Source organism: Lactuca virosa, chromosome 7 (assembly GCF_052849685.1).
Source record: "Lactuca virosa cultivar CGN04683 chromosome 7, Lactuca_virosa_CGN04683_v6, whole genome shotgun sequence".
Classification (NCBI taxonomy): domain Eukaryota; kingdom Viridiplantae; phylum Streptophyta; class Magnoliopsida; order Asterales; family Asteraceae; genus Lactuca; species Lactuca virosa.
Window position 1 is genome coordinate 158,378,057 of NC_136432.1, and position 22,859 is coordinate 158,400,915.

The 22,859-nt window shown below is 38.3% G+C and overlaps 1 protein-coding gene across 1 annotated transcript; it reads right to left on the bottom strand.

The window, feature by feature from the left end:
• Positions 1–9,247: 9,247 nt before the first annotated feature.
• Positions 9,248–12,730, bottom strand: LOC145124249 (G-type lectin S-receptor-like serine/threonine-protein kinase At4g27290). The gene is made up of 7 exons (XM_079059517.1): positions 11,367–12,730; positions 11,103–11,234; positions 10,828–10,967; positions 10,423–10,633; positions 10,091–10,328; positions 9,858–10,008; positions 9,248–9,783 (listed from the first exon to the last, which is right to left on the bottom strand). The coding sequence occupies exons 1-7, from the start codon at positions 12,661–12,663 to the stop codon at positions 9,475–9,477; spliced, it is 2,478 nt and encodes an 825-aa protein (XP_078915643.1). The 5' UTR covers positions 12,664–12,730; the 3' UTR covers positions 9,248–9,474.
• Positions 12,731–22,859: the final 10,129 nt, after the last annotated feature.

A 22,859-nucleotide genomic window follows, 5' to 3' on the forward strand; every position in this document is an offset into this window, starting at 1 on the left:
ATCGTGTACGTCCAGCGAACGCAGCGTACTTTCCCATACGCCCAGCGTATGCGGCTTAACATAAAACCTTCCAAACTTCAAACAGTCATAACTTATTCGTTTCAACTCTAATTTCGAAGATCTGTATATCCATACAAAGGTATTGAATAGCTATACGACCCTATCTAATTACTTTTGACTTAAAACATATAGAACTAAAATCCATAAATCATAAAAGAAGTCTGAAACACCACTTTTTCCATTTTACCCTTTGACTCCAAAGCACAAACCGAACTCTTGGATCACATAATCTACATTACCCACATCCGATTTGGTCTAAAACTCTCTTTACTAAAGCCCGAATCCATATGATACTTGATCTTCAAGTCACGGTCCCGAATTCTGAAATGACCCGAAACAAGGTGTTACATTAATACTTTAAATTTTATATATTTATAATTATTAAATGAATATTTTAATTTAGTAATTTTAATAGGTTTAGTCATTTATGTGTATAACTATTTTAACTTAATATTGAAATAAAAATATATTTATATGATATAACTTTAATTAATTTATAGTTTTGAAATTAAAATTTAATTATAAATTAATAATGTTAATTTGTATATAAATTTCGAAATTGTAAATAATTATTTATATCCATGTTTGTATATAAATTGAGTATATGAATAATATTCAAATAAAATGTAACGTCTCAAATTTCAAACCAAAATTTTCATTCATAAACGAAGTAACATTCAAAATACATTTCTTGAAAACATATCATATCATCCTTTTGCTTCAGAGCATAAGATTTCAGCAGAGTTAAATTACCGAAACTAATGGGATTTGAATAATAGTGTAACATCGCTGCTAATGTTTGCTCCATTCCTGCGAACAACATGAAAAACATTTAACTTAAAAATGTAGGCATAAAGCTTATTCAGTGCCCCGGTATGTCACATATTCCACCGTACATACAATGCATACAACATCGGGTCGCAGATTTAGTATCATTCTGCCTAATGAGTAGTGAGTAACTAGGCCTTAGAACTTTAGTGTTGTTTCACCATCCACCACTCGATTCTAACATATCAACATATTATGTAATCAAAAAATCAACATACCATGTTATGGTATAACCACAGTCTCATATAGCATTACTATAGTACAGCTATAGTCTCACATACCAGTTCTATTGTACAACTATAGTCTCAAATACCAGTGCTATAGTATAATTATAGTCTCACAACAACCATACAACCATACTTAAGGCTATTGCTAATATTGACAGTTACATACAATGCATACAACATGGGTTCGTAGCTTTAGTATCATTCTGCCCAATCAGTAGTGGGTAACTACGCTTACAACTCTAGTGTTGTTTTACCATCGACCCCCTCGATCCTAACATATCAACATATGATGTAAAAAAATCAACATACAATGTTGTGGTACAACCACAGTCTCACATACCAATGTTATATTACAACTACAGTCTCACATACCAGTTCTATATTACAAGTATAGTCTTGTATACCGGTACTATTGTATAATAATACTATCACAACAACCATACGACCATACCTAAGGCTAATGATAATATTGACAGGTAGCCTTGTGAATGCATAGTCATACGTAGTCAACTACAACATAGCTAATAGAACAAATGTTCCTACCCTAAAACAATATATTAAACAAGAATCATGTAATAAGGCCTAGATCAAGAGTTCTTAGATTGTCTAATTCTAACTATGTATGACTCCTAAGGAACTCTTTCAACAATCAACCAATATTAGTAAATCAAACAAACCTGACTTATTTACAACCACCTGTATATCCTAGCTCAACACATAATCGATTACTAACATAACATAGACATCCTACCATATATTGGGTATACAATGTCACACATAGTATAGTGAGAAAACTCACTCGAGCCAAACAACAAAATCTTGACAGCAACCTTTGCAAATGGAACAACTAACACAACCACTAGATAACAATCTAAGACCAGTCCTTGGTCAATATTATAACACATTGGTTCCTTATCCACAAGTAAAGCAGAGTATATGTCAATAACTGATGGAATAAATGAGTGTATATGGTTACACAATCTTATTCAGATTCTTGGTTTGAATGTGGAAAAAACTATCATATTTTCTTATAGTCGGAGTGCATTCTATCTTGCAAAGAATCTGATTTATCACGAGAACACAAAACATGCTCATGTGAAGCTAAATTTCATCAATAATGTTTTGGAATAACTAATATTTTCTATTCAAATGATAGATACCGAGGAGAATCGAGCTGATATATATTGACAACGTCGTGGCCTACATAGATGTTCAAGCTTTACTTGGATTTATTAGATCATTGTATATTTAAGTCCTTACTGGGTGAATTGGCAGAAGATAGAGGAAGTTCTTGGTTTATGTATTTGCGAGTATTACTCAAGTCAAGTTGGAGATACTTAAATATGACTTGAAAATTAAAGACCATCATGCTCGGTAGCTGATATATAGCTAGCTGGTTGACTAGTAGCTAGTTGCACTGATGATCAACTCACAGAATGAAGGCCCAATCCATTTTTTAAGCTAGGGTTTACATACTTTGTGAATATATGTAACTGTAACGCTTGTTCCAGGTATCATTTATTTTTAAGTTTTTAGGGTTTTGCATTGGGACTTGACGAGTTGGGGAGCCCAACTCGACGAGTAGAGATCGATATTGGACGCGGGACTCAGGGTCTACTCGAAGAGTTGGAAGGACCAACTCGACGAGTAGGCACTGTAAAGGAAGACCCTAATTTTCCGAGTTTAGCACCCTATTTAAAGAACATAACCATTAAGGATGATCTCCTTACCAGCCTCCTTACTTAGAGAAACCCTAGACCGCCTCCCCCTCTTGTTCCTTGAAGTTTTGAGTGTTGTGGTGTGATTTTTGAAGGAAGTATTGAAGAGAGAATTAACAGTCTTGGGGGAGTGACCTTGGATCCAAAAACTTTACATCAAGGGCTGCATTTTGAAGTTATAAAGCCATAACCTTGACATGTAGTGTTTTAGATCTCATCTTTTGGTAGTTTAGGGCTTATTTTGGAACTTTGGGCTGGATGTCCCAAGATAAGAGGTTTCCAGAGGTTAGGAGTGTAGATTTGGCCTCTATAAGACCACTAGAGGATTAAAGTTGCACACTTTAATAGCCTCCATGTCTCATTCATGCATTATGTCCACAATAAAGGCTAAAATGGATCTTGGAGAGTGTTTCACGCATGCATGGACGTAAAGTTAGAAACTTTACGTGACTTATCCACCCTTGGACATCAGATCTGTGCTTTGGGTTGATGGGATGAGGGTTTAAAGGATCAATGAGTCAAGACCGTCCTCAAACAAGATAGGGTTTGAGTTTAAGGCATATTAGATGGTCTTTGGGGGTAACGTCGTAAACTTTACCCTTCTAGATATCTCTTGGTTTATTCGACTCGAAAGGACTGAATGCATGAAGACAGGGGAAACTCGACGAGTTGCCCTGACGACTCGACGAGTTGGGACGGGTTTCCCTGTTTCTGGATGCAAAGCAACTCGGCGAGTTGATGAGATAACTCGGCTAGTTGGCTAGGGTTTTCCCCGGCTTTCTGAACACTGAAGGAACTCGACGAGCTGCTGGATGCACTCGACGAGTTGGGTCAACATGGACTGTTGACCTTGACTTTGACCATGGTTGACCAAGTTTGACTTTGAGGATATTTTTGGTATTTCGGGATTTTAAAAAAACCAGTCACATGATGATTGTAGGCATTTGAGTTGGAGCTGTGCGTTGGGACGTATCTGATCTTATCTTATCAGTTCATCATTTTTGAGAGGTGAGTCTCCTCACCATACCAATGGGTCCAAGGCACCAAGGCCTACCCATTTTATGATATGTGGTACACTAGGTTATGTAGTGTTATGTGGCATGATTCTTGATTATATGCTAGGAGGTATGCTAGTTGTATAGGTGGTGTACTTGTATGAAAGACCATGAGGGAGCGCATGGTATTTGGATGTAAGACCATGTGGAGAGCCCATGGCATTCCTATTAAACACCATGGGAGGAGCCCATGGCACTTGGATCTAAGACCATGTGGGGAGCCATGGCTTTCCTAATAAAGACCATGGGGGAGCCCATGGCACTTAGGTGTAAGACCATGTGGGGAGCCCATGGCATCCTGGAGTAAGACCCTGGAGGGAGCCCACGACATCCCTATATGTTGTATGCAGGGCTTATAGCTAATATGGTATATGTGATTATGTGGACTGTGTGCGATATGCTCTGGGAAACTCACTAAGCATTAACTTACAGTTTGTTGATTTGTTTCAGGTACTTCTGAGCCTAAGGGCAAGGGCAAGGCTTGATGGCGTGGCATGCACTCTCCAGCATTTGATTTGATGGGACACTCTAATATTTGAAATAAAATGTTGATGTTATGGATTTGAAAACAATTGTAATTGATATTTCACATTTTATGGGGATGTTTGATTATTTAAAAATGAAAATTTTATTTGGAAATTTGGGTCGTTACAGTAACGGCTGATAGTTATAGTTTGAAAGGTCATGTAATACTATATCATCATTTTCAAGCTTGTGAATACGAATACTATCTCCTCTACATCATATCAACCGAACCACGTAATAATAATGTGTCTTTATGTGTATATTTATTCTCGATTCTTCGTGACACATGCGATTCATTTTCAGGGAAGATGTTGCACACATGAAAAATACAAGAGCTCATGTTTATGACGATACGCTGCATATATTTTCACATGGGTTAGAGCTGACTGAGTTAGAAGCTGGCTGAGTTCGAAGTTCCGACTGAGTTAACTTCTTACTGAAACCATACTGTTTGATTCTATGTCTCATTAGTTTTGCTGAATGATGAAAATGACACTTTTATCCTTATGCTTTCTTTTTATATAAACAATTTTCCAAACAAAGTTGATGTTTAAAAGACAATTGTTTCACAAAATATTTTCTAACTAAATATAATTTAAAGAAATTCAAATATATCATACATTTGATTTACAAAACATGAACTTAATATTGTTTATACCTCAAAGGATTTGAAATAATAGAACTAACAAATTGCAAAATTATTCAATATTAATTTTCATAAGAAAAATATTATAATCAACAATGTGTTACTAAAATATTTACACAAATCTATTAATGTACATATACAATTATTGAAAAAAAATATCTTTAACTTATACTATTACTATATGAAATTATAACAATTTAACAATAAATTCCGAATAGTTATGAGATTATTTTTAGTTGTATAAAGAAAGAAAAGAAGAAGTACCCATGTTGTATTGGGCAGTGTGTTTTTCTCTATGTTTTCTCTTTCCTTTTTAAAACCCTAGGAGTTATTAAAGATAAAAGAAATTTCAAGTTATCTCTATTTTTTTGAAGTGCTTTCCTTCGACAGTAAAGAGCCAAGAAATGTGGAAATTGGTCAAGCTGTTAGGATCGAGACACTTAACACACGACTCTAAACACACACACAGCACACGAAAAACAAGAACACAAGGATGAACACGAGGGATTTAACGTGGTTCGGTCCTTCTCTAACCTACGTCCACCGGTAACTAGGAGTTTATATTTCTTGGTGCTAATCTGCACTTACTCTTTTTTGCTTATTTTTACAATACAGATGAGACTCATATATAGAGTCTGAAGTAAACAATTGAACAAGAAAAGCAGCCATGAAACATGCATCCGGGAAATATGGATCACCTCTCCTTTTCCACCTTTTTGACTTGCTTTTCTTCCATGTTTTCTGCCATGTTTTCTGCCTTTTGACCAGCCCAATGGCTTCACACTCAACAATCTCCTACTTGAAGCCACGAAACAATCTTCACCATAGCTTCAACTGTGTATCTGTATTTCTATAAAAACTTTTGATCTTGACTCCTTCCTAGTTACCCTGGCCTTCTCTTCAATTTACCTGAACGCTAGTTGAAGCTTCCGTTAGCTCCAACACATCAGTCATGACTAAGTCTGCCACTGACCTGTTCTCTGTCTCCACCGGCTCCCACTGAAATGAACTGCCCGATCCTGGAACATCTTGAGAACAAACGACACTCTCCATATGAAGCAGATAATCTGGAGAGACTTTTACAGATGGAATACTGGTTCTCTTAACCCACTGTGTTCTGGGTATTCTAGCTGAAGCACAACCCTTGCTCCCACTGCTATGAATGCCCTTGACTGGTTTTTCTGAACCGTTCCAAACACGTTCAACCTGAATCTGACCTGTGACTCTGGGTTTGCCATCTGCAAAGCAAACCTCCTTCTGTCCACGAGACTCTATGAACCGGATTTTGTTTTTCTTCTGAACTGGGACGGTTACTCCCTCAGATGGTAATATGACCATATATAATGAACCCTTCTTATGTCCACGAGCTATCAAACGATTTCCTTTGACAACCTTCCACTGCCCATTCCTGAACTTAACCTCGTGTCCCTGTTCATCCAACTGCCCAACAGAAATCAATTGTTTCTTCAGACTTCGAATTACCCGGACATCCTTCAAAGTCCATGGACCAACTGGAGTCTTCAAAACTAAGTCACCTATGCTCGTCACATCAAGAACCTCATCGTTCGCCAGTCTTACCTTACGAAAATCTCCTTCTTTTAGATTCTGCAGTGCTTCACGGCTGTGGGTAGCGTGAAATGAAGCACCCGAATCCATAACCCAGGAATCCACATTGCTCTCCACACTACAGATCAAAACATCATCATCTGAATGGTCTACTGCAGCGTTAACTTCTTTCTTGTTTTTTGGACATTGATTCCTGAAATGTCCAACCTCTTCACAGTTCCAACAAGTCACATCATTTCGAGTCCTCGACTGACTCCTTCTCCTGTTCCCGCTCCCACTACCTCTGTTATTTTTTCTACCTCTGACCGCATTCAATTGTTCACTTGATGATTCCCCAGAATTTCTTCGTCTGACGTCTTCGCCTAGAATTAAATCCCGAATTCCCTCAAAAGTGAGCTCTTTTGATCCTGAGGAACTAGTAACGGCTGTAACTGTTCCGGACCAACTGTCAGGTAATGATGATAACAGTAGTAAAGATTGAACTTCGTCCTCAAATTTTATTCCCACTGACCCAAGTCTGGATAAAATCGAGTTCAAATTGTTGATGTATACTGTAACTGAACTTCCTTCCCTCATCCTCGTGTTGACTAGCTCCCGAATCAGGAAGACTTTATTTGCTGCCGACGGCTTCTCGTACATATTAGACAATGCCTCCATGATTCCCTTTGCCGAGGTCTCCTTCAAAATGTTGAAGGCAACATCCTTTGACAACGTCAGTCTAATAAATGCCTTGGCCTTCTTATCCAAAATCTCCCAGTTTGCCTGTGTTATCGCCTCCGGTTTTTCACCTAAAACTGCGTCCAAGTCTTTCTGCACGAGCAAATCTTCAATTTGCATCTTCCACCAACCAAAATCTTTCCCATCAAACTTCTCAATCTGAAGCTTACTGTTTTCTGCCATTTTCTGAAAGATTAGGGGCTAAACTGCAATTTTCTGAAAGTTCAGGGGCTAAACTGCAATTTTTCAAATCTGCTACAGTGTTGCTACAGTGCCTGTTGACGTCACCGCTGACGTCGTGCTACAGTGCTTGCTACAGTTTCTGTTGACGTCACTGCTGACGTCGTGCTACAGTGTCGTCTTCTCCGGCGAAACTGGTTTTTCCGGTAACTATTCCGGCAACCTTTGACCGGCGATTTGGACGTCTTCCGGTGGCCAAAAAATTCAGAAAAAAATATTTTCGGAATCTTCGGAACGAGACCTTTCCAACGGTATACACCAAAATCGTTTTTGACGAAAAAAAATTTCGACCAAAAACTGAAAATCACCTTCTGGAGCTAAAACCTTGCTATGATACCACTTGTTAGGATCGAGACACTTAACACACGACTCTAAACACACACACAGCTCACGAAAAACAAGAACACAAGGATGAACACGAGGGATTTAACGTGGTTCGGTCCTTCTCTAACCTACGTCCACCGGTAACTAGGAGTTTATATTTCTTGGTGTTAATATGCACTCACTCTTTGTTGCTTATTTTTACAATACAGATGAGACTCATATATAGAGTCTGAAGTAAACAATTGAACAAGAAAAGCAGCCATGAAACATGCATCCGGGAAATATGGATCACCTCTCCTTTTCCACCTTTTTGACTTGCTTTTCTTCCATGTTTTCTGCCATGTTTTCTGCCTTTTGACCAGCCCAATGGCTTCACACTCAACACAAGCCACAAAAGCAAATCAACATCCATGAGGCAAGGTAAAGCTATAGATGTAAAGCATCGCTGCTGTCAAGACAAGAAGGTATAGCCACAATGCAAAGTTGAAGCTAAAATGGTGCAGTGGTGACATTGTTTCATTTATTCACAGATTTATCCACTATGTTCTTTATTTTCTTGTAATTGTGTTTGATTAGTATTATATTGTTTGATACGTCGCTAATTAGCATGCCAAAAAACAGAGGGGCAAAGTGTGTCATTTGGGGCTGACTGAGGGCCAAAACTCGGTCAGGGGGTTTTGAAGTGAGGACCGAATCATCAGATTTCTTTGGACCGAGTCCCTTCTTTGGACCGAGTCCGAAGATAAACAAGCAAAATTAAACACGGTAACTTCTGATTGAGGATCGAGTCCCTCGTTCTGATTCGGTTAGCACTGATATCAAACAACCCCTAAGCATGTTAACCTTCACAGAATCAACACAATTCCAACTAGTTTCAAGTAGGCCTTGTCCCGGAAATTTGCTCGTGGTTTTCTGAGGGGCAACACCAAGGCCATCGGCCACTCATTCCATGTAAAGCTTGAATGCCCTCCTCTATTCCGGAATCACCACCACTATTCGTCAAAGCAATGCGAGATTGATGGCTCGAATACTCCCAATGTCCAGATTGTCTTTTTCCTTCACGATTGAAGGCTTTTTTCCCAAGCAACCCAAGTACTTTTTCTATCTGAGCCGCCTTCCTAAAAATATTGTTGTGCATACTTTTTAGACAATTGATCACAATGCTCGAGGATTTGAAAAAGGAAACCAAATTGGTACCAAGGCTGCCCCGGACAACCTTGTATAAGATTAATCTTCCGCCAAATGAGAGGTTTCACGCCTTCCACATATAGATTTTTGTTTAATTAAATTTGTTAATTAACGGTTTCCAATTGGATTTCAGTCAAAGTCTACAGTGATTAATGAAAAACTATAAGTGATGTGAGGAGATCAATTAAAAACAAAATTATTCCCCATTTGAATGTTATCTTCAACAAAAGAAACAATAGATACTAATCATACTATAGAACCATATACTATCTGACAACAAAAGCAGTATGGTCAACAAGTTATAGATGGCCTTATATTTGAAGGTACTAATAAGAACCACAAAAAGAAAAAAACTAATGTTGAAGCTATGTATGTTTTATCTATCGAGCGACTACCTTTGTAACAGTTAAACCGTTGGTTGAACTTGTTGGGCAAGTGCTTGATGAAGAGAAATCCGCACCAAGTAAGTTCCTTTCTGTGAAAAATGCTGGCTGCTTAGGTTTTAGCAATGCACCCTCGTTGCCCAACATTAGAACAACCGATGACATGTTTGGCCTGTCTTCTGGGCTTTGTTGAACACACAACAAGCCCACTATAATTGATCTTATAGCTTCCAATGAGTTAACTGATTGGCCTAAAGTTGTATCAATGAGTTCCATGGACCTGTCTTCATTATGCATTCTCCAAGCCTGAATATAATGTAGAAATAGTTAGAGGACTATATTCACAAATCAAATGAGGAGTTTTTGGCCGGTGAACTTACATGTCCAATGAGGTTATTGTCATGCTCTGGATGAATGAATCCTCGATTTTTCTTCCCACTTACAATCTCCAGCACTAAAACACCGAAGCTAAATACATATGATTTTATTGAGAAAACACCATCTAGTGCATACTCAGGCGACATGTAACCACTGCAATCAGAAAAATGCAAGTAAGAGTAAAAATATATATAAGAAAGATAGAATGTATACAAAGTTGGATTAGCTAGCTTACTATGTGCCAACAACTCTCTCGGTGTTTGCTTGAGTCTGGTTTCCTCCAAAGCTTCTAGCCATCCCAAAGTCTGATATCTTAGGGTTCATGTCCAGATCAAGTAGAACATTGCTAGCTTTAAGATCTCTATGGATGATTCTTAATCGTGAATCTTGATGCAGATAAAGAAGTCCTCGAGCAATTCCTTTGATAATGTTGAAACGCATACTCCAATCAAGTAGCATGCTTCGTGTCTTGTCTACCAAACGTGAAGTTAATTTAGTTATTTTTCTGTGAACTCTTAGTTCCTAGCTAAATGTTGAATTAATAGCAAATAATTATGTGATTCTGACCAAATATACTCGAGTCTAAGCTTCTGTTTGGCATGTATTCATATATCAACAACCTTTCGTCTCTTTGTATGCTACATCCTAGGAGTTTAACAAGATTTCGGTGCTGAAGTTTTGATATGCAAATGACTTCATTCTTGAACTCATCAATTCCTTGGCTTGAAGTTTTAGATAAACGCTTAACTGCAATCTCCAATCCTTCTTCTAGCATACCCTGGAGACCATAATTTGGCATGTGAAAAACAATAGAAACAATGAAGATGCATTTCATCCTTTTCTTTTTGTACAAGTGGCATTCTTATACTGCACGGATTCTATTTATTGTTATTATACGTAATCAATCTCAACATACAATTTTGAGTGTTATTATTCTTCGAAAACTTTATGGCAATCACACACTTTTGTTACCTTATAAACTTGTCCAAATCCACCTTCTCCAATTTTATTTTCCTGTGAAAAATTAGCGGTAGCTTTAGCTATTGTAGAAAAGCTAAACAATGGTAGCTCCATGGCATCTCTCTTGCTCTCACCGACATGTAAGAATTCCCCTGTGCGACAGTAATAAAGAATATTCTTCAAGAACTGATCATATTAGTCTAAACTTTCAACATACATATTACTCTAGTTTACTTCTTTTTATTAGATTCCCACCACTTTGCTCTCTAATTGCATAATTTTCTTACCTTCCCTCGTTGGTTGTGCGTGATGTCTCTTTCTCCATTTATACCGGAGCCATGTAGAGCTCAAGCCTATCAGAAGAACCCCCAGAAAAACTACAGGTAAGATGATTTTCATGTTTTCCCTTCCTTTCTTCTCTGAAAACGATTGAGCAGAAATAACAACCATGAAAAAAGTAATTTTACATGGTAAGATAAATCGATTAGAGCAGATGGTAGATATGTCATAAAAACTATTCAAGTTTGCTTTTTGTAAAGAGAGATCTTTACCTAATTCCGAGGAAGCCATTCTTACAAAGATATCCTGACCATTTCCCTCAAAGGAGACTCTTATGTCCTTGAGTTCACTGAACCACAGTAAGCAGCCACTTCCTTTCTGTCTGACGTCTGTATTTGCATAGGCCGTACAACTACAATTCTTCAAGCATTTTGCTTCACATTCTTTCGTGGTCATGCTCATGTTAAACCATGAAATCTGTGTGTCCGGCAATTTCAAATAAGAATACCTAATAAACCCATCGGTTCCATTTTTGCAATCCAATGGTGTTCGCCTCACACAACCATCTGACCAATTTGCTCTCTCCCATCCCTTTTGGTTTCTGGGGACGAATCTTCTCTCATCTAAACAAACACATATTTGTGTGGTCGAAGCGGTGCATGCTCCATAAGCCTGACAGATGTTGTATGTATCACAGATATCTTTTGGTAATTGCAAGGTAAGCTGCCATTTCTTATCATCATCCCACACCCGACGTTCTAGCTGCCCAAATGAATTCAAAGTGATCCTTGACACGACAGAACTGTCAACAATAAAATATCTGTAAACCACCTCCGTTTCATTAATAATCATATCTGGTTTAATGATATTCCGGTTGAACCCAGAACCGCCACTAAACCATACACCATTCCATGGTCCAGCTCGGAACTTGACTGATGTGCCTTGTTTTAGTAGATTCTGAGGATAGCCGCTTGTGTCGGTGCTCCACGTGAATTCACCTGGAGCTGGGTCTTGATCACTCTTCCATGACGATAGTTTCCATTCCTTCCCCGTCAATAAATTTCTCCCAAACTGCATGACAGGTAGAAGTGTATCAGTTGGATAATCAAAACTCTGCCAGAGAATCTTGTCGTTAATTCTTTCTTTGACGACTAGATTTCCGGTGTCCTCAAGTTGTACAATTGCGTTGGCTGATGACGTTGAATTGGATGACCAGACTACATCATTGGGGCCGTTCATGACGACGAGAGTTCCAGGAGAAACGATTTTCAGCATGCCGGATGATGCACCCGTGACTGGGAGGTCCCTGTTGGCGACCCAAACCACTGTCTTAACAGATATGTTCTTGTACCAAATACCAATGTATTTGTTCTCAGAGCTTCGTGGCTTGAAAAACCCCAATTCAAATATTCCGGCCGGTGAGACCAACGTGTCTGCTTCTGTCAAGAACCTTGAATATGAAATGACGTCAATTTCAGCAGTGCGGATTTTATGAATGTGGAGTGAGACAAGTAAAAGAACAGATATTGTAGCTTCCGCCAATAGAAACCTCTTGTTCAAGCTGCTCATTGCCTTATGTTTTGTTAGAATCTTGATACTATAATGTGGTAATGTTGGTGTTATTTTACAAACCGTTATATGCATAGAGTACTTATGACTTATAGAATTGACTATTACTATATATGTATTTAGAGTAAGTTACACGAATGGTCCCTATGGTTTGGGTTATTTACAAGTTTGGTCTCTAACTTATAATTTTAACTCGGAAGGTCTCTACTGTTTGTTTTTGTTGCGTGTATGGTCTGTCTTACCTAAAAAGACTATTTTGTCTTAATTTTTTAATTTATTTAAATAAACACACAACCAACCCAACTTCCACATCATTTTATTTTACCTTACCTACCCCACCTTATTTAAATAAATTAAAAAATTGTAATGTTCGTGTTTTCAAGATAGACATTAATGATGATGAAATAGTCTAGGTCAACTTTTGTAACTCATTTGGAAGAAGTGAAGAGGAATTATGTGATTATTATGTGAATTATGTGTTTTATGCTTAATTATTATGATTTAATTAATTAAAAATAAAAATAAGCGTCAAAAAATAAATATTAGATAAACCTAATATCTATGAAGGAAGTTGTAGTGCTCGTGACAAGGATTCCAGATATATAAAGAATATCGAAATCCGAGTTATAACGAAGAAGTTATGACCTATCGAAGTTCTGCGACAAAACCGGCACGACGCCGAATGACGTAAAAAGTGAGTTTTTGATAAACTACTTTTTAGCCTTGGTGATCGAAATGATAGTCGTAGTGTTCATTAAACCGATAGTATGCATAAAAAGAACGCCCAAATCTGACTTCGTATGAGTAAGTTATGATTTTTCTAAGTTTCAGCGTAGCGGTAGACAGCTAAAACTCGAATTTTAGATCGATTGATTTTTAGCCGACACAACCTAAAAGAGAATCAAAGGTCTCGTCAATAGTAGTACAACGGTAAAAAGACAGACGAAAACAGACATCGGATGAAGAAGTTATGAATTTTTAACGGATTTTCTGTGCCGGTCTGTTAAAAATAATAATATTAAAATTAAATTCAAAATTAGTCGACGGAGTCTAAACAAAAGTGGTAGAGCATAATTTTATCTACGCGTGCATATAAAGAACGTCGAAAACGGAGCTCGTATGCGAACGTTATGGATTTTTGAAGTTTGCGGCACAAAAATCGAGAAAAATCCCAAAATCCGAGGAATTTCACATGGTCAGACTTCGCCAACGTCACCTCGCACAAGAAGCTGCCTCGTGTCCGACTCGTGGCGTGTCCGATTCCAGCTGTCTGTCGCGTGTCGCAACCCTCGCATCCGAGGCCTCGGTCCAATCAGAAGCCGCCACCTGCCCTTCCCCGTGTTGACCTGCGAAGCGAGCCACCTAGAGCCTCGCATGCGAGTCGCGTGTTCGCTTATCCTCCCCCTCGGTCCGAAGCTCGCTCCTATAAATAGAAGGGTGCGAGACCTCCCGGCTAGATTTAGAAAATTGCCATTTTTCACCCCTAATTTCATATTTTAGCAATTTCCACTTCCCTCGAAGCCCCGAGATCATTTCCAACACCCGAAACACGCCCCGAAGTGCCTGAGAAGCCCGATAAATTTATCTTTTCGGTTTGAAGCTCCACCCTTGTAGGGCCCGGTTTTCAATAAAACATCCCGGTTTTATCGGAAACGATTGTTTTAAGAGACGAGGTGCTATCCAATCGTCGTCTTATCAAGTGACTGCATATTATTTTCGTCTTACACATAGATATGAAGTATTTTATATAAATTACGTGCTAGGTGTGCATCTTATCTGTATACTTGTTATCTATGATGGATGAACAATTTTATACATGTTTTAATTTATTTAAACAGTATATGTATTTTATATCTACAAATATGTTGGGTAAAACATGGGTAGAATAATCAGATGATGAGTGATGAAATAAAAATTGATGAGAGGTATCGATGTTTAAGATGATCTAGTCATCTAGCAGAGTATAGACAACGACCACAGACTATTCTAGATAGTCCAGTGGAACGTTAGCAGACTCGTAACCTGTAGGTATTTTTGAACTATGTGTTTATCAGGTATTTTTGAACTATGTGTTCATCCGATAAGTATCATGTACAAAGTCCTTCTTTTTGACACTATTACGTGTCGGGGTACGGGAGCGTACGGGAGTACATTATTAGTATTTTCCCTATACTTTTTATTTTGAAGAGCTTTGGAGTCTTCGTTTCTTTTATGAAGTGATCAGACGAGCTTCACATGTCAGCGTGTCCTTTCACGAAGTAATTAAGGGAAATTTGTAAACTACCTAATGAAGTGTATCGGTAATAGACCACTACTAGGTATGTCTGGGGTTATGATGTTGGATAGGGTGAGTCTCGGGGTAAAATACCTCACGATATTCAGATCACTGCTAGGCAAAGTTCTTTGCTGGATAGGGTGAGTCTCGGGGTAAAATACCTCACGATATTCAGATCACTGCTAGGCAAAGTTCGATGCTAGATAGGGTGAGTCTGGGGGTAAAATACCTTACGATATTCGGACCACGGCTAGGCATTGTTATCTAGATAACTACCCCTGACTTAATTATCTTGTGGTTCTTTCTTTTACGAACGAAGGTTCGTGGTGAAACTTATTCCATTCCCCTCATTTGATGTCTTTATCGATCCTCGTTTACTGTTAGGGAATTTTCGAAGCATCTTCGTTAGTTTGTTGTTCATATCGATCTTTTAGGCTAGATCTTGTAAGATCACTGTATTGGATCAGTATGTGGGGATCGACGTTCGTTAGTGCTTGTAGTATAAACCTCGGGCAGCGATGGACTTCATGCCTATTCCTTAGGATAATCCTTAGGAATGAAGGATAGATGATTCTTAGGGTAGATCCTTAAGATTAAAGAAGATAATGGGGATGGGTAATTGGGTTGATTTTTGATGATTAAGTATAATAATTATATTATTGTGGGTTGAAAACCCTATGTACTCACCAGGTTTCCCAACCTGACCCACTCAAGCTTATTTGTATCACAGGTGTCGATATGAAGCTACTTTACACTGAGAGATTTAAAAGAGATATAGATCACTAGTGTAAATGAATGTAAGTTCTGTTTATGCTTATGTTTCTGTATGGACGGCGACATCCCAAATGATTTAAATGAATAAAATACATTTCTTCGGAAATGTTTTGATAAAGTATTTATCATGTTTTCTGGGAACAAATTCCGCAAAATTTTTATTAAAAGAAGTACTCTGCTTTTTATAAAGGATAAACAAAACCTGTCTTTTCTGGCCGTGAAATTGGGGATGTCACAGTTGGTATCAGAGCATTAGTTTAAGCGAACTAGGAATTTGTAAGAAATTTGTAGACTTAAATTAGAATGCTAAGCGATAATTGTGAGATGAGTGTCTGTTATATTTAAGACACGAGCACTAGTTTATTTTAGGAGAGATGCCTAAAATGTTTTATGTGCTAAATGTTTTATGTTATAGCTATCAATATGCCTTATATGCTATTATTTGTTCGGATCTATGGTCTGTTGCCGACCGGATCTGGAGATTTTATGTGTTTAGATTTCTGAACGTTTGATTACGGTATTAGAACTGGCATATAACTTTTCGATGTGACAAGGAGATTTATACGTCTATCGTAAATAAAAGCTTTCCTATCTTAAAATTCTCGCCTAAGTACACCAAACGTCTGCTTGGGTGTACAAAATGTTATGGTGAAGACTCGTAGAGAATTGAGTAGATGGAGGAAATGAAAGGCTTATGATAGTGAATGACTCCTATCAGAAGATATCGTAAGAGTGGTATCTTGCCTTTAGAATGTGTCTGATAAAATAACGGAATGTTTAGAGGAGTACGGTACGTCTGAAGTACACCTTCGATTGGCAGGATGATGGAAGGAGTGGTGTAATTCTTGAATTTGTCCCATCGTCTGGAATTTCCATGACCAACCGAGTTGAAGTAGAATTGATGATTGAAGATATGCATGGAAGAAGTCCTACTAGAGTCTAGGAAAATTTTTATGATTAATTGGATGCATTCATATGTGTTAAATATTTTTGTGATTTTAGGACTTGGGGACTGCGAGACAATACTTGAGACGATTATGAGTAGGTGAGAATAGTAGTAGAGATCTATACTACTGGAAGCACAGGACTCGTACTTGGATCAAGGAAAGTCACAAGGTTACCAAGAAGCTAGTAATTGATTTCGTTTTTGTTCAAGTATGTCGTTACCATCGTTTCGGTAATGACTAAGAAGATGATTGTTATTCCAACCCTAGAGGTCATATCGAATCGATTTAGACTAGGATGAATATGTCACGTAGTTCAGAGAACCAAGTTCGATGTTGCATTTGACTTAAGCGAGATGATTGAAGTGAAAGATGATCAAAGCGATCAATAAAAGTATTGCGCTCGTTGTTAAAGAAGTTGGTAGTTAGAAATGATACATGTTGAAATGTGATTGTATCACATTAGAACATGAAGGAAGGTATAGTCTGTTCTGGAATTTATCTCTAAGAGATCTGAGTCTAAACATTGCATTATACGATAAGAGATCATTAGAACATGACCCATCGGTCAGTTACAATAAATGAAGGAAAGTACTTATTCTAAGAAGAAGAAGGAGTCCTCAATAAGGATTTATTTTGTAACTCGAAGGTTACGATTTAAAGTCCAACATAGTACGAGGAGTAAATGCAAGATTGCACACCGCCCGCAATCAAGAATTCCAAGAGTTAGATACTCATTCAAAGGAACATAGAAGTTACAATTATTACCTAGGATGAAGAGATAACGTATGAAGTCATTATACAAGCCATGTCTTCTTAGTGTTTCCGAAAACAAAATTGAAGACTTCGTAGTCTCTAGTGACACATCTGGAGCTGGGTTGGTTTGTGTTCTAACCCAGAGGAATAAGAGACCTTCTCGTGGAAGAAGTTCACAAGACCATGTACTCGATTCATCCCGGCAGCACAAAAAAATGTATAGGGATTTGAAACCCTACTACTGGTGGCCGAGGATGAAGCTCGATGTTGCAAAGTATGTGGCCGAGTGTGTGACATGTGCGAGAGTTAAGGCACAACATCAGAAACCGTATGGAAGTTTAGAACCTTTACCTATACCCATTAGTAAATGGGAAGACGTCACCATGGATTTTGTGACTAAACTGCCCTGGACAAAGAACGGTCACGACATGATTTGGGTGGTCGTTGATCGCTTCACTAAGAGTGCGCATTTCATAGCAGCCAATGAGAAATGGTCTATGGATAAGCTTGCGAATTCTTAATTGAAGGAAATTGTAAGGCTTCACGGTGTTCCACTAACGATTGTATCAGATCGTGACAGCCATTTTGCCTCAAGGTTTTGGAAAAGTCTACAAGAGGAATTGGGTACCAAGTTGTGTTTGAGTAATGCTTACCATCCGCAGATAGATGGTCAGAGCGAACAAACGATTCAAACATTGGAGGATATGCTGAGAGCATGTACCCGTGGATTCCAAGATAAATGGGATGAACATTTACCTCTGGTAGAATTTTCCTACAATAATAGTCTCCACTCAAGCATCAAGATGGCACCTTACCAAGCTTTGTTTGGAGAAAAGTGTCGAACATCTTCATATTGGCTGGAAGCTGGGGAAAAGCAGTTTATGGGACCTGAAATAGTCCATCAGACTGCTGAAAAGTTGAAAGTGATTAGGGAAAGGATGTTAGCTGCCCAAGATCATCAAAAGAGCTATGCTAACAAGAAAAGACAACCGATAATATTCGAAGTTGGAGATTTGGTTTTACTTAAAGTCTCGTCGTGGAAGGGACTTATAAGATTTGGTAAAAGGGGAAAGTTGAGTCCAGGGTTTATTGGACCGTTTAAAGTTCTTCATAGGATCGGGAAGCAAGCTTACAAGCTAGAATTACCAGAAGAACTAGATAGTATTCATAACACTTTCCATGTGTGTTATTTGAGGAAGTTCACGGGAGATGTACCCGACATAATTCCAATTTTTGAATTAAGGTTGGATGAAAACAAGAGGTTAATTGAAGAACCAGAGGCAATCGATGACCGTAAGACTAAGAAGTTGCGACGCAAGATGGTCGATTTAGTGCTTGTGCGATGGAAAAATACGAATGGGCCAAATCTCACCTGGGAAACGGAGAGTGACATGATGAGTCGCTATCCGCAATTGTTTGCTGATGTGTGATTCTCGGGACAGAATCATCCTAAGGGGGAGAGAATTTTAACGCCCGTGTTTCCAGGATAGGCATTAATGATGATGAAATAGTCTAGGTCAACTTTTGTAGCTCATTTAGAAGAAATGAAGAGGAATTATGTGATTATTATGTGAATTGTGTGTTTTATGCTTAATTATTAGGATTTAATTAATTAAGAATAAAAATAAGCGTCGAAAAGAAATATTAGATAAACCTAATATCTATGAAGGAAGTTGTAGTGGTCGTGACAAGAATTCCAGATATATAAAGAATACCGAAATCCGAGTTATAACGAAGAAGTTATGACTTGTCGAAGTTCCGCGATAAAACCGGCACGGCGCCGATTGACGTAAAAAGTGAGTTTTTGATAAACTACTTTTTAGCCTTGGTGATCTAAATAAAATTCGTTGTGTTCGTTAAACCGAGAGTATGCATAAAAAGAACGCCCAAATCTGACTTCGTATGAAGAAGTTATGATTTTTCTAAGTTTCAGCTTAGCGGTAGACAGCTAAAAACTCGAATTTTAGATCGAGTGATTTTTAGCCGACACAACCTAAACAAGAATCGAATGTCTCGTCAATAGTAGTACAACGGTAAAAAGACAGACGAAATCGGACATCAGATGAAGAAGTTATGAATTTCTAACGGATTTTCTTGTCCCGGAATGTTAAAAATAAAAATATTAAAATTAAATTCAAAATTAGCCGACGGAGTCTAAACAAAAGTGGTAGAACATAATTTTATCTATGCGTGCATATACATAACGTCGAAAACGGAGCTCGTATGCGAAAGTTATGAATTTTAGAAGTTTGGGGCATAAAAATCGAGAAAAGTCCCAAAATCCGAGGAATTTCGCATGGTCAGACTTCATCCACGTCACCTCGCCCGAGAAGCTGTCCCATGTCCGACTCGTGGCACGTCCGAAGCCAGCTGTCTGTCGCGTGATGCAACCCTCGCATCCGAGGCCTCGGAACAATCAGATGTCGTCACCTGCCCTTCCCCGTGTTGACATGCAAAGCGAGCCACCTGGAGCCTCGCATGCGAGCCGCATGTTCGCTTATCCTCCCCCTCGGTCTGAAGCTCGCCCCTATAAATAGAAGGGTGCGAGACCGCCGGGATAGATTTAGAAAATTGTCATTTTTCACCCGTAATTTCATATTTTTGCTATTTCCACTTCCCCCGAAGCCCCGAGATCATTTCCAACACCCGAAACACACCCTGAAGTGCCCAAGAAGCCCGCGAAATTTATCTTTTCGGTTTAAAGCTCCATCATTGCAGGGCCCAATTTTCAATAAAACATCCCGGTTTGATCGGAAACGATTGTTTTAAGAGACGAGGTGCTGTCCAATCGTCGTCTTATCAAGTGAGTGCATATTATTTTCATCTTACACATAGATGTGAAGTATTTTATATAAATTACGTGCTAGGTGTGCATCTTATCTGTATACTTGCTATCTATGATGGATGAACAATTTTATACATGTTTTAATTTATTTAAACTGTATATGTATTTTATATCTACAAATATGTTGGGTAAAACATGGGTAGATGAATTAGATGATGTGTGTTGAAATAAAAATTGATGAAAGGTATCGATGTTTAAGATGATCTAGTCATCTAGCAGAGTATAGACAACGACCACAGACTACTCTAGATAGTCCAGTGGAACGTTAGCAGACTCGTAACCTGTAGGTATTTTTGAACTATGTGTTCATCAGGTATTTTTTAACTATGTGTGTTCATCCGATAAGTATCATGTACAAAGTCCTTCTTTTTGACACTATTACGTGTCGGGGTACGGGAGCGTACGGGAGTACTTTATTAGTATTTTCCGTATACTTTTTATTTTGAAGAGCTGTGGAGTCTTCGTTTCTTTTATGAAGTTATCAGACGAGCTTCATGTGTCAGCGTTTCCTTTCACGAAGTAATTGAGGGAAATTTGTAAACTGCCTAATGAAGTGTATCGGTAATAGACCACTACTAGGTATGTCTGGGGTTATGATGTTGGATAGGGTGAGTTTGGGGGTAAAATACCTCACGATATGCAGATCACTGCTAGGCAAAGTTCGTTGCTGGATAGGGTGAGTCTGGGGCTAAAATACCTCACGATATTCAGATCACTGCTAGGCAAAGTTCGATGCTAGATAGGGTGAGTATGGGGGTAAAATACCTCACGATATTCGGACCACGGCTAGGCATTGTTATCTAGATAACTACCCCTGACTTAATTGTCTTGTGGTTCTTTCTTTTACCAACGAAGGTTCATGGTGAAACTTATTCCATTCCCCTCATTTGATGTCTTTATCGATCCTCTTTTGCTGCTAGGGAATTTCTGAAGCAGTTTCGTCAGTTTGTTGTTCATATCGATCCTTTAGGCTAGATCTTGTAAGATCACTGTATAGGATCAGTATGTGGGGATCGACGTTCGTTAGTGCTTGTAGTATAAATCTAGGGCAGCGATGGACTTCGTGCCTATTCCTTAGGATAATCCTTAGGAATGATGGATAGATGATTCTTAGAGTAGATCCTTAAGATTAAAGAAGCTAATGGGGATGGGTAATTGGGTTGATTGTTTGATGATTAAATATAATAATTATATTATTGTCGGTTGAAAACCCTATGTACTCACCAGGTTTCCCAACCTGACCCACTCAAGCTTATTTGTATCACAGGTGTCGATATGAAGCTACTTTACACTGACAGATTTAAAATAGATGTAGATCACTTATGTAAATGAATGTAAGTTCTGTTTATGCTTATGTTTCTGTATGGACGACGACATCCCAAATGTCTTAAATGAATAAAATACATTTCTTCGGAAATGTTTTGATAAAGTATTTATCATGTTTTCTGGGAACAAATTCCGCAACATTTTTATTAAAAGAAGTACTCTGGTTTTTCTAAAGGATAAACAAAACCGATCTTTTATGGCCGTGAAATTGGGAATGTCACAAAAATCATGGGAAAAATAGTATTTTTAGGTAAGACAGGGACCAAACGCGCAACATAAACAAACTGTAGGGACCTTCCGAGTTAAAAAAATAAATTAGGACCAAACGTGAAAATTACCCCAAACCATAGGGACCATTCGTGTAATTTACTCATGAATTTATTGTTTTCTCCATATTTAGTTTAGCCCATTTTGGTTATATTATCCAGCCCATTTGTATGTATTATGTAGTCCATTGGATTCCTATGTACATTATGTATATCTACGTTGTTTAATGAAAGGATTCATGGGAAAATAATAGTGTTTCATGGTATCAGAGTAGGGCGATTTCTTCTCCCCTCATTCTCGCTAAACCCTACAGCCGTTGTCATCATATTACCAAATGTACCTGTCTTTTTCGCTGTCATCACTTCTGCTTCCTTCCCTATTATTCTCATATCTCAATTTTTGCACATCTTTCATCTCTACTCATTTGGTCATGATATCTGAATTCTCCAAGAATCAAAAGCCCTTCAGTGTCACTAACAAAGTGTATGTCCCTCTGATATTGGATCTAAATCAGTTGAATTATGATGCCTGGAAGGAGCTTTTCTAAACCCATTGGAGCATTTTCAGGGTCAAAGGCCATCTAACAGGTACATCCAAACCTGCTGATGATAAAGATGACACCTGGTTCAACCTTGATGACCTCGTCAAAATGTGGATATATCGTACTGTCACTCAAAGCCTCCTTAACATGATCCTACAACCTTATGTAACTGCCCATTATTACATCTGGAATAATCTTGAAACCTTGTTCAGAGACAACAGAAAGGCAAGAATGATCGAACTTGATCATGAACTTCGCACTCTCACCCTCGGGGATCTCTCTGTTTCTGATTACTGTGAACACATGAAGGTCATCTATGATTTACTCATCAACATTGGTTTCAAGTACCCAAGCAAACCTTAGTCACATATGTCACCAAAGTTTGACAATATTGCATCCATATTGCGTCACCTGGACCCTCTACCCTCTCTCCTTAAATGTCGATCTATTCTATCTTTAGAGGAATGC